This window comes from Lepidothrix coronata, unplaced genomic scaffold (genome assembly GCF_001604755.1).
Source record: "Lepidothrix coronata isolate B3197 unplaced genomic scaffold, Lepidothrix_coronata-1.0 Scaffold48, whole genome shotgun sequence".
Taxonomy (NCBI): domain Eukaryota; kingdom Metazoa; phylum Chordata; class Aves; order Passeriformes; family Pipridae; genus Lepidothrix; species Lepidothrix coronata.
In genome coordinates, this window is record NW_016690228.1 from 2,840,915 (window position 1) to 2,853,377 (window position 12,463).

Below are 12,463 nucleotides of genomic sequence, written 5' to 3' on the forward strand. Positions count from 1 at the left end.
GGGGGTTGGGGGGGGCAGAGTGGCGCCGCATCACGTGACTCGCCGGGAGCGGTGGGGGGGCCTCCCCCCCGCCCTCCCTCTTGACCGTTCGCGCGCGCTTCATCACGTGGCCGGGTCCGCCCTCCCTATTGGGCGCTGAGGGTGTGGGGGCACGTGACGCCCGCCCCCCTCAGCGGGGGGCGTATCACGAGATCGCAGGGTCGATTAGGGTGGAAAAGAGCGCTGGGATCAGCGGGTCCGACCTGTGACTGAGCACCACCGAGACAACTAGATCATGGCACTGAGTGCTACATTCTTAAACACCTGCGGGGGCGGTAACTCCACCGCCATTCCAGTGTCTAATCAGCCTGTCTGTGGAGAAGTTCCTCCTAATACCCAATCTAAACCTCCCCCGACACACCTTGAAGCCATTTCCTCTCAACCTGCCACTTATTACTTGGGAGAAGAGGCCGACCCCCACCTAACTACAACCTCCTTTCAGGTAGTTGTAGTAAGTGATAAGGTCCTCCTGAGCCTCCTCTGCTCCAGGCTGAACACCCCCAGCTCCCTCAGCAGCTCCTCATCGGACCGTGCTCCAGACTCTTCACCAGCTCCGTTGCCTGCTCTGGACCTGCTCCAGCACCTCTATGCCCTTCCCAAACTGATGGCACCTGTCTGCCCCTACATCCTCGCTAGTGCGAAGCCGAGGGAAAAGCGAGGTGGGGCTGCGTTCTTCCCGGGCTTCCTACCCTGGCCACAGGCCGACAGAACCCAGCAGAGCTTTGGCAGGATCTGTGCTGGTTGTGCCTAAGGCTGGTGCCTGTAATGCCTGAGACCAGCTGGATCCTAGAGACAGGGCTAAGGGTCTTCTAACACAGTCACACAGCAACTTCTCCTCATTCAGATGTGTTAATATAACACTATATAAACACCTCCTATACCTTACATTGGCACGAGCCTGACACTTTACTGCTCTGTTTCAACACCTGCAGATCAAGGAGACAGAGCTATGTGGGACGATCCAGGAAAGGGAAGACTGGACACCAGCCTTCCCAAGAGACATCTTTTGTTAACACAAAGTTGTTAGCAGGAAATGGCTTCCACTTTTCTCAAAATTTACTTCTTTTTCCCAACAGTGGGAAGGGTCAGAAGGCAGCTGGAGGCTGCAGCGAGTGGGGAGCTGATTGATCTGAAACAAAAAGCACTAGTGTCGAGCCCCCTGGACATATCAATCTCTTTTTGGGGGTCGTATATTTAGGAGAAAACTGTTAAAAAAAGTTGTAATTAAAAAAAAAAAGGGAACAGAAAAATCAATTTCAGTAACCCAGGAATCAAGTGTGGATGGGTTGCTGTGAGAGGGAATCAGTGATGCTGAAGAAATTCTGCCCTGGAATACGAGGCAAGGAAAGCACAGTGGTAGGTCTGGGGTAAAAAGAGATTTTTCCTGCCAAGTTGCTGCTTACTGTGCTGCTGGCACCAAGGAGGTACTGCTGAATAGGTTGGGCAAATTCTGGAGCAACACAAAGAGAAGGCAGAAATAAGATACGTGGACAAGTGTCATCAGAGCCTCCATGGGAAGCCCCAGAGAGCCAGAAAGGGAACATACACAACAGTTGTTTTCTGCTTGTGTTTGTGGCTTTGCGAAGGAATTGTCTGTCAAGAACTACGGCCTTTCCTGCATTGCTAGGAAATGGTGCAAATGTGGAGCTGCGTAAACAGAGCTGTGATCTTACCTAGTTTTGTAGGACAGCCCTGCTTAGTTACCATATGCAGAAACCCAGTTGTTTTAACAAGTACCAGAACACAAACCCCCACTCAGTCTTTTTTTTATTCACATAACTTCGTGTTCCGTTTATTAGTTATCACTAATTACTTGTCACCCTAATTTTAGGGTGCAATAAGTCCCTAAACAGTGGTTGCAGGCAGTTTATACTGTCTCTGAGCTTTACAAGCAGTTGAAGCAGCTAAAAAAGTGCTCTGTGTGGAGCAAAAGTAATTTTATAATCTCGCAAATAACTGGTTTCAGTTCTTTTTCTTTCAATGTGGCTTTTTGTAAAAGCCAGCAATAACAAAAAGTAACCCTCCTCTAACTTTTTTTTTTCTAGAAGGAAAAGGGTTATGAAACCTGATATCCATCTTGGGAAAGTTATGACCGACTGGAAATGTTATGAAAGCATTAAATTAAATAGGCCAACCAGGCAAAGCAATGCTATTCAGAGACAAGATTTTTAGAACGAAAGGAATTGTTGCCTAAGACAGTGTACAGATAACGTGTGTTGCTGACTTTGGTGGGTTAGCTCAGATGCTGAACCCTCTCTCTTACACTGACAGTCTCAGCTTACACCTCTTTTGATAACTGTAGCAGGTGACTATGAAGTGCTTTTCTCTAGTGACCAGACTGAGAACACTTGAGATTCACAATGGATGATAGCATGGCATGGAGTTACACTCCAAACCCTAAAGCAACCTGAATCTGCAGTTTCATTCCTAAGGATGCATTGCCAAAACCAAAGATCACAAAGGTGTGCATAAGTCATAGATAAATCCAAGTTCAGGGGAATTTATAATGTTGTCAGTTGTAGATTAAAAGGTCTGTTTTGCACCTGCAACTCTGTAAGTGACCACAAACAGTGAAGAATCGTGGTGGCAACCATCAGCGACCTGTTAAAGGATATTAAAGGAAGAAAATTCTTTGAAGTTTTTCTTTCTTCCCTAAGCATTGTTTTTTCCATCAGTCTGTGAACTGGTTCACTCCAACTGCAGAATCCTAGGATATGATGCCAGCTACATCTGATGTGAAAACAATCTGGAGCTAAATGTGACCTGCATGGAACTGGCATCTTATTCCATCTCTGTTCTGCTGTCCTTACCATCATCTTCCTGTGGATACAGAAAAATTATATATAGCTGTTGTTCAGCAAAATCTCATTCAAAGTGATCCAGCTGCAGAAGGGTGTTAAAGGCCCAAGGGCTCTAAGTCCTGCCCTAAATCAAAGCTGGCACTCTGACATCTGTTTGGCAGGAGTTGATTCCACTGCAGATGGTTCCTCCATTGAGAAATGTGTGGGAAAACATTGACACACTGTGGCCAAACAGATAAAATGCAATTTCTGAAATTTCGTGAGGTTTTCTTGCTTTCATCTGTTTTACCAGACAGAAATGTAATAAAGATCAGTTTGTAGCTTTTATTCTCGTTGATAATTTCCAGTATCTTTTCAGTCAATTTCCTTTATTGGTATAAGATGTCCTAAACATGCAAGCTAAGACAAAAACTATAAACAAATGATAAAATAAAACCTTGCATCCCTTGAATTTGAGGAGCACTGAGAGTGAGACTCCACTGTTGCTTTGGAGCCTGGCAAGTTGTGCAAAGCACATTTTCAGGTCCATGCTTACGTTTTCATTTTAATTACTGTTTCTGCCTGTGGAACTGGAATGAGGGAACGCTGCCTTAAGGGGAACTGGATTTGTGTATTGCAAAGCAGAATTTCCTCCAGACTAATCTAGAGAGATGAACTTCATCAGCATACCTACAAGGTATAACTTTTACGTCCCATAGAAGTAACAGATAAGGTATTACCTGTATTATATTTAGTGCAGGTAGTCAGTATGGTTAAGCATCATTAGATGGTCTCTGTAGGGCTTCCTCTTGCTAGCAGCCGAAGGAATACTAAAAAGCAAAAAGCCAGTCTTTGCTTCATGGCTTTCACAAATGGAGGAGCAAATAGTAGGATATGGGAGAGGATGGAATAAAAGCCTCTTTTTGGCACGCCTAACATGGATATTTTTGTAAGTGTACCCATTTTTTGCTCTTTTTTTTTTTTCCCCACTACAAACATTATGAATAACGAAGAATTGGCATTAAGGCCTTTCCAGATAGTCAGAGCTGTGTTTTAACTAGTTTCTAACGTGAAAATGACATGTATGCAGCGTGTAGCATAGATGAGTGTATGACCCTAGCTGGGATAGAGACCAACTGTAAGAAGAAGAGCTAATGAGTTGTTTCAGGAAAGAGAGTGATGGTGTCAGGATAGGTAAGGATGCCAAAGAAGCTTAGTTTTGAATTGCCCTGAGGAGATAAAGCTAAGATATTAGGGGTCAAGGAGGAAGAAATCTGTGAAGCAATCTGTGAATTTAAGACATAAGTGGCATAGACAGAAGAATACAGAGCATTGCCAATTTATGTGGAAAAAAATAAAACAATTTGGGCAGCACTTGAATACATGAATCTACAGAGAGGGCCTGCATCCTGGTAAAATTCTAACCAGCTTTGGAAATAATAAATTCAGAGACTAGAGTAACAGTATTTATGAAAAATATTCTACAGTCATATACAGAAGACATAGTAATTCAAACAGAAATTGAAACAAGGGAAGTACTTCTCCTTTCCTTGCCAGCTGTTGCAGCACCTTCCAGCTAAGAGATGAGAACGTGAGGAAAAAAAAAATCTTTGCTCTTTGCCATATTTCTTCACATCCACCTCGCTGTCAGAGTGCAATGAAGGCTTCCAAAAGGGAGTCATGGCAGGATCTGACAGCCAGGACCTTTCCCACTGTCCCTTGCCAGGGAGCAGGCAGGTTGGGGGTCATGCAGGGGCAGCCCAGCCCCAGGCATCAGGCATCTCCCTGAGAAAAGGACTGGTCTGAGGCTCTCAGGGTCCTGACATCTCCTCAAGAACTTTCTGTTCTAGCTGTATGAAGCATATAGAAATTGAAAACAGGGAAATGGTCACTAAAAAAAGCATCAGACCTCTCCCAGATACGCTGGAGCACATACCATGTCTTTTCAGGAGGTCTAAGGACAGACAAATCAATGCCATGTTGTGGTTGATGCTGTTTCAGGCAGCCCTGGTTGGTCACAATTGAGAGAATGTCACTCATGGAAGTTCAAATGAAGACTCTGTTTGGACCTGGGCCCTCTTGACAATTCCAGGTGTGAGGAACAGCTCATTGTGTTCATTCAACCTGCTTGAACACTGAGCCCAATCACAGAAGGAGCTGAGCTGCTGTCGTGCCACAGAACTCATCACAAGCAGGCGGCTGCTGGAGGCCATAGCCATGTGTAGGGAAGGTCTTTCAGTGAGATTTCACGTCCTGTAGTTTTCAAATCAAAACCTATGAAGTGAGGGGCAACTTGTGAGGTTGTTATGCAAAGCAGGGCTCAGAAGTAAGCTCTTCTCCTTGGAGCTTAGCCAAACACTCCTGGCCAAACACCTTTGGGCAACTGGTAGGCACCACAAGCTCTATTTTTTCTCTTGCTGTTTGTCCATCTCACTGTCAGCAGGGTGCTCTGACATGTAGAGCAAATGAACATCCAGGCCCAGCTGTGTTGAGCAGGACCTCACACCTGTGCACATGTTTATGTCCTATGGGCTGCCATCATTCAACACAGGGATCTGAGCAGGCCAAACAGGTGGGGACTGAGAATAGACAAGGGCCAAGTTTTCTCCGTGGAAAACTGTGACATGGCATCAGTGAGGGCATAGTAGGTGACTTTTTGTGCTTTCCAGCTAGAGTCATTCCCTACTGGGAAGAGTTAACTGTGATAATTGCACGGCTGACAGCATATCAGCTGCCAGTTATGCTACCAAAAAAGCATTTTCCTTCATCAAATGTTTGTCCCGAGAAGCAAAGGGGAAAACAAAGACCACAGGATGAGTGGGGCTGTGAGAACAATGTCCTATTTCCAACCCCACCAGGAATGCCCTGGAGGTACCAGCATCTCTCTCAGAGTGTTTGATGAGCACCTGAAGGACAGGTGCTTAAGTCTGCTGTGTGTTTTGTTGTGTGAATCTTGTCGCTCTGAACTTTTGGGTATTGGTACAATTTTGAGTCATATCTTGTCAAGAGACATCATTGCAGGCAAGCTTTTCTGGGGCATGTTAAAGCCTGTGGCAGTCTTGTGTAGCCTTCAGACTATGCTAAGCCATCTTTCAAGCCTCTGGGAATTTGTCTCGGGAGTAAGCAGCTTGCCTTCAGCTGCTGGCTCTCACAGCTACCCATTGACCCTGATGGAACAGGCAGCTTCCTGGGCACATGCCAAGTGAACCAGTCTGTTAGCAGGAGAGTACTGGGTGAGTTTTCTGTGGACATGCCAGAAATGAGGGGCAAAACAAGAGGAATGGACCAGGATGCAGAAAAGAAAAAGGTCAAACTTCTCTAAGCTTGAACCATCGCATTTGACTTTTCTGTGATTTTATCTTGGGGTCCTTGCTAGGTCAAATCCAGCGATCCCCTGCAGGTCTGCAAGGAGCTCTCACAGGCCAAACTCAGAAGAAGTCCGCTTCAAGATGACTGTCAGCCAGAGACAGGTGGGCTATCCAGGTCAAGACATCCACCTGCATCCAGGGCCTCCTTCAAGTCCCAGCAGGCTTCTTCACCAGCTGCTAGTCTGAACATCCCCTCCATTGATGGTCCTTCCACAGATGATATAGTGAGGAGATCCTGCAGGAAACATGGGCAGGGCTGGGTGAGTTGTGGCTTGGTTGGTGACCTTTCTCAGAGATGCAAGCACGTCTGGATGGGGAGGCATGCTCTGCCTTTGCTGGGCTGAGATCTACTTGTTGCTCCAAGTAGATGCCATTAGAGGAACACTCACAGTAAGGACTAGGTCTACACCTGTTAATCCTGGCTCTGCTAAGGGTTGTCTTCCTGGAGCTGCCTTCTAAAGAAGTGACATAAGTTGGACAAAATGACAGTGAATATAGTGATCAGGACAAAATCCCAGTTACTGGAATATTTAAGGCACAGGAAGGAGGAGGGATTGTGTCCTATAGTACTAATTCTAATTATTGCTCTTTGTGATAATTATCTAGGAAACAGGGAATGTATGCATAAAAAACAGCAAAGAAATAAATTGACTGAAATTCTATGACACTATAAATGGAATTAGTAAGCACTGCATTTGCTCCTGAGAATCTGGAGACATGAAACATGAGACAAAAACATTTGTTCTGTCCACGGAAAACGTAGCTGGGATAGGGGTTGTCCTTGTCTCTGAACACAATTTCTGAACAATTTAGAATTTGGCCTTTCTACTCCAGCAATAGACTCACTCAAAACTCATCTTGTCTGCTTTTACGGTCTTTTCTTTCATTCTTTCTTAAGCAGATTTGCATTTGCTCCTATATATTATTTAGTGGAAATACTATGCTTTTGTAACATACCTGTGGGTGAAACAGACTCTGTAGGCACAGTTTGCACCCTGTATTTGGAATAATTGGCATGAAGAAAGAAAATAGGCTGCAGTTCAATACACAGGGTATAAGCATGGAAAACAATAAAAGGAATATAGAGTTTCCTGTATTTGCCCATGAATTACTGTATTCTATGCCATAGAAAACCTGAAGGAAATCATCAATAAAACTGTGCCCTTGTTGCATCCTTTTTTCTGGCTTTATTTCTTTTTTTCCCCTTCTCTTCTTGGTTCTTTTTTTTTTTAGAAGCAGCCTTCTTCTGTAGCATGTGAGAGAGTGATGCAATCAAGACTCCATCACATCATATTTCAAATACTCAGTTGCTCATTGAATGGTAGAATCTCCACCCTTGCTTCCTGTATCTATATTTTAGTTTACTTAAAATAAATTATAGTACTATGAAAGTCTGGTCAGATGAAACAGGTTTGTGTCACAGCTACCTATCAAGTCTTAGAGAAGATGAGCAGTAGCAAAGGCAGAAGAAACACAAAAAGATCAAGCAACAGTTCACTCGACCCACTGGTGTGTCTAAAAATACCAACCACGTTGATCTTAAAGTACAATGCAATATGTGAAGGAAGATTTTCCCAAAATGGTGAACAAACAGAATAAGGAGCCACACAACAATATAACTTTTTTTAAAAAATGAAGAACTTGGACAGAAGGATAACTGTCAGGCAGCAGCACACACTTTAGGGTGTGCAAACAGTCCCCTGAAGGGCCAAAATCCAGTGCACATTTTTATTCCCATCTAGGGAGCTTCCTGCCATTTTTGTACTTATAGACTGGTTTTAGAGAAGACCACACATGAACGTACACTGTACGATTTATCACATGTGTGATGTTGCATGTCTACTGTTAGATTACTCTGTGACAAATGCTGTAAATAAGCCTTGGCTTTTGAGTTAACCTTGAGCCTGATGACAGTGATCTGGATGATGGGATCAAGTGTACCCTCATGAGATTTGCTGATGATGCCAAACTGAGCAGGGAAGTGGGCATTTTGGAAGGGAAAGCCATCCTGCAGGAAGACCTGGACAGACTGGAAGAAAGAGTGGGTTAGCAGGAACCTCATGAAATTCAACAAAGACCAGTATAAGACCGTGCACCAGGGAAAGTATATTCCAAGAGTGCAGCACAGGCTGGGATCTACCTGGCTAGAGAGTAGTTCTGTGGAAAGGGACCTCAGGGTGCTGGTGGACAAGCAGGTCAATAGGATTGAGCACTTGCTGCTGTGGCAATGGAAGCCATGATGAGGAGAATGTCACTCATGGAAGTTCAAATGGAGACTCGGTTTGGACTCCGTGCATCACCAACGGCATCCCCGGCAGAGATAAAGAAGACATTGTCCCACTCTACTCAGCGCTTGTCAGGCCACACCTGGAATACTGTGTTCAGTTTTGGTCCCTGCTATGCAAAATAGATGTGGACGGGCTGGAGAGAGCCCAGAGAAGGACCACTGAGGTGATCAAAGGACTGGGAAGCCTGACATGTGAGGAGAGGCTGAGAGAACTGGGTTTGTTCAGCCTTGAGAAAAGAAGGCTTAGTGGAGACATTATCACCATGTTTCAATATTTAAAGGATGGCTACAGAGAAGATAGAAAATCCTTTTTTGCAAGGAGTCACATAGAAAAGATGAGGAGTCGTGGGTACAATTTATTCTTCATGAAGTTTCGATTGTTCACAAGAGGACACTTTTTCACAATGAGAACAATCAGCCATTGGAATAATCTCTCCAGGGAAGTGGTAGATTTCCCCAGCATTGGACACTTTTAAGATTTGTCTGGACAGGGTGCTGAGCTTTTTTTCAGACTGTGCTTTTGCCATGAAAGGTTGGGTTGGACCAGATGATCCTCAAGGTCCTTCCAACCTGGTGTTCTATGACTCTTACAGTTCTAACAACATGTCTTACACGTGCACAAGTTGCATAAAGCTCATGGAGGCTCTTGGTGCCAGCTAGCTCTGTGGGTTAACTATGAGAGAGACATGTATCACAGAAATATCTTGCAAGACATGGTCTGTAGGACCCCTTGCAATCCCATGCAGGCTCTCTGGGCTGGACTCCTTGTTTGTTTTGTTTCTCATTCATCTTCCTTCCTTTAAAAGGTGAAAACCTGACACATCTTGCCCCCAGAGGAAGAAATATACCTCTCAGTGACCACCAGCAACCTGGTCACTGACCACAGTTCCTTCCACTTGCTGTGCTGAACTTCATCTCCAGCAATGCTGGCTTGTGACAAGGAGCTGTCATGTGGAGATTATTGCTGGGGAAACTGCATCTCCCACAGAGGCGCTGGAAGTTCCTCCATGGTCCCAGGGAAGCAGGGGTGAATCACATTTCCTTCTTAAATAAAGGTGGCTAGAGGGCAGCTCTGTGTTAATGCTGTGATATGAGGTCTGCGGCTGCTTTTGGTTCTGCACACCTCTGAGCAGCCTTTTAGAGGCAAAACCCAACCAATAAGGAAGGTAACTGCTGGCTTTGCTGGGACTCTGTTGGCCACTCTTGCACAGGCAAGTCTGGTAGCTGTTACATCAGCACATTTTTGCTTCTGGCATGTAAAGTTCAAGTGGTGCTGGCTTGCTAAACAGTTTCCCCTTCTTTTAAGGGGTATTTTTTACCCTCTCAGCCACAGAGGAATGACTTTGCTTCACTTACAAAAGTTAAAATGTAGTAAATACTTTGATGTAAAGAATTTTACGGATTTTCATGCCAGAAAAGGCATTTTGATTAGCCATATTTCAATGGGACATTTAAAAAACCTGCTTGTGTGCGTTTTTAAAAATTGCTATTATTACCACTCACACAACAGGTAGTAAAAGCTAATGATACAGAGATTTGTTTCGTACTTTTTAACATAAGATTGGCAGAAAAATTGTCAGTTTTCTTATTGCTCAAGATGCTTTAAATCCACACCCTCAAACTGTGATTCAGCAAATTCCCAGAGAACCCTGGTCTGAAACCCGGGTTCCTCCTCGTCCTGTCCTGGCAGGGGTGGATTTCCCCTAGAGAAGCCAATGAACAACAGCTCATTTATTTATGTATGTGGTGAGGAGGAAACTCACTCCACTGTCTCTCCACCTCTTCCTGCAAAATGTTAGCTCTCTTTTGCACCAATCAGTTCAGGTCATGAATGAAAACGGAATTGAGCGGCAGCGGAGCTGGGGTATAGAAACTGCTGTTTTCAACATCACTCCCTGGCTCTGCTCCACACCTCATAAATAATACTTCTCACTTAATTTTAGCTGCAGAGAGAAGCAAAAGCAAGCTGCCTGTGTCTTTCTTCAGCAAACCTAAGGTGCTCTTTCAGAGAGGCAGGACAGAGCACTCTGTTATTAACTGACATCATCGAGGAAATACATTGCTTTTTATTTTTTTGGCTGCTTTTTTTTTTTGTTTGCCACAGTTGCGGCAGTATCTTGATGGGGAAGCTGATCTCCAAAGGCTGGAAAAAAAGAGATGCTCAAGTTGTCATGCTGGGGCTCAACTTTGCTGGCAAATCCACCCTTCTCTACAAACTGAAGAGCGGCCAGGCTGTGGAGACCTGTCCGACAGTGGGCTTCAACGTGGAGTCTCTGCAAACACCCTGTGGCATATCCTTCACCCTCTGGGATGTTGGTGGACAAGACAGCCTGCGGGCAAGCTGGCCTGACTACCTGGAGGACATCAACACCCTCGTCTTTGTGATCGACAGCACAGACACGGCTCGGCTGTCTGAAGCGGCAGCAGCACTGGAGGAAACCCTGAGCCACCCCAGCATGGCTGGCATCCCCGTCCTCCTCCTGGCCAACAAGCAGGAGGTGCCAGGAGCACTGGCTCCTTCTGAGCTGGGGGAGATGCTGCAGCGAGGGCGGCTGGCAGGGCACCGCTGGATGCTCCAGGGGTGCAGCGCCCACACCGGCCAGGGCCTGCAAGAAGTCCTGGCCGTCCTGGGAGAGCTGCTGCGGGACCCAGAGCCGAGCTCCCTATCCCAAGAGCAGCCCATCACAAGGCTGGCGGAGAGGAGGGAAGCTCCAGGACAAACCTGAAACTCAAGCGGACCCTTCCCACTCACCACTGCCAGCAGCTTTGTCACAGAGGATTCCAGCCTTCAGGGACACTAAAATGAGCAGACCTGTAGCTGGGACACACTGTGAAACACCCAGCTGCTCACCACTGAAACCCACCAGGAGAACATCTGAGCAAAGCTCCCATTGTGGAGCAGGTTTGGCCTCATCTCTTGGACTCTCATCACTGGCTGCAGCTTGTCCCACTGTCACCATGTTCTGCTCATCCACTGCACATGTGTGTCTGGAGCTTCAGCAGGGATGCTTTTTGCCAGAGCAATATAAATTATTTATATAAATTATAACAGAGACATGTACAGAAGAGGTTTTCTTCTTTCTGCAGCTCCCAGCCCAGATGCAGCCATCCACATGGGGTAATTCCCACAACAGCGGAGCTTGAACGTTTCCCATGCTGCTTCTTTCTCAACATGAATCACATGTTCATTTGCTGGGAAAGCAGGCAGACACTAAAAGGAATGGCTGGATGGGAGCAGCGTGAACTCAGGACTTCAAATGGCTAAACAGCTAATTGGGTTTAGTGTGGCATCTGTAGGTATAATCTTCAAACCATGGAAGCAAGTCAGGATTCAATGGTGTATTGCGGTCTGAGGATGTGTATATATTAAGTTATGCATTTCTTATAATGTTTCCTTCTTTTTCCATTCGTTATTTTTTGTCAAATACTGATTTCATGACAATGGTACCTCATTTTCCTATTATATTTAAATATAAAGAAATCAGACCGGACTTTTAGATGCTTGCAAATATGTCTGCATGGCCAGTTAACCTCTAAATATCCTCATGGTAGCCTGAACAGCCAAGAAAAACTCTGTCTCTCAGACTTTTTGAAACTGCATGAGCCCACTCCATGGTTCATAACCATGGGCACCTATAGGCGCAGGCAGGTTGGTAACCAAAGGTCTCTCCACACTCTGATTTGTCTGGGGCAGATGAAAATGCCCCTGGCAGCTCACGACAGGACAGGGTCCTGTGTGGCACTGATGGTCTTTGTCCAATCCTGCTCAGCCTACCATTGGAAAAACCTGTAAATTATGTGCCCTGTATCCAAAATTCTGTCATCCAGGATTAAAATTAAGATATTTCATAGTAGTCCTTGCCTTATTACAAAATGAATAGGGGAAGGGGATAGATAGACCACAAAATTTCCGTTTCTGTTTCTATTCAGAAGTCAGCTGCTTTCAAGGAACAACATATTCAACCTAGAAACACCAAGGAGAAATACAC

At 45.3% G+C, this 12,463-nt stretch overlaps 1 protein-coding gene and 2 long non-coding RNA genes across 3 annotated transcripts; 2 read left to right on the forward strand and 1 right to left on the reverse strand.

The window, feature by feature from the left end:
* Positions 1-2,027: 2,027 nt before the first annotated feature.
* LOC108497421 lies at positions 2,028-4,832 on the reverse strand. Its single transcript, XR_001874807.1, has 3 exons — positions 4,756-4,832; positions 3,560-3,649; positions 2,028-2,859 (listed from the first exon to the last, which is right to left on the reverse strand). It is a non-coding gene; the product is annotated as an uncharacterized LOC108497421 (long non-coding RNA).
* Positions 4,833-4,906: 74 nt separating this feature from the next.
* LOC108497422 lies at positions 4,907-7,566 on the forward strand. Its single transcript, XR_001874808.1, has 3 exons — positions 4,907-5,205; positions 6,196-6,289; positions 7,421-7,566. It is a non-coding gene; the product is annotated as an uncharacterized LOC108497422 (long non-coding RNA).
* Positions 7,567-10,267: 2,701 nt separating this feature from the next.
* Positions 10,268-12,128, forward strand: ARL11 (ADP ribosylation factor like GTPase 11). Its single transcript, XM_017814996.1, has one exon. It carries the CDS (start codon positions 10,595-10,597, stop codon positions 11,198-11,200), a length of 606 nt encoding a protein of 201 aa, XP_017670485.1. The 5' UTR covers positions 10,268-10,594; the 3' UTR covers positions 11,201-12,128.
* Positions 12,129-12,463: the final 335 nt, after the last annotated feature.

What these genes read in the sequence shown, in the direction of transcription:
- ARL11 (XM_017814996.1), top strand. Translation starts at nt 10,595, where the DNA reads ATGGGGAAGCTGATCTCCAAAGGCTGGAAAAAAAGAGATGCTCAAGTT.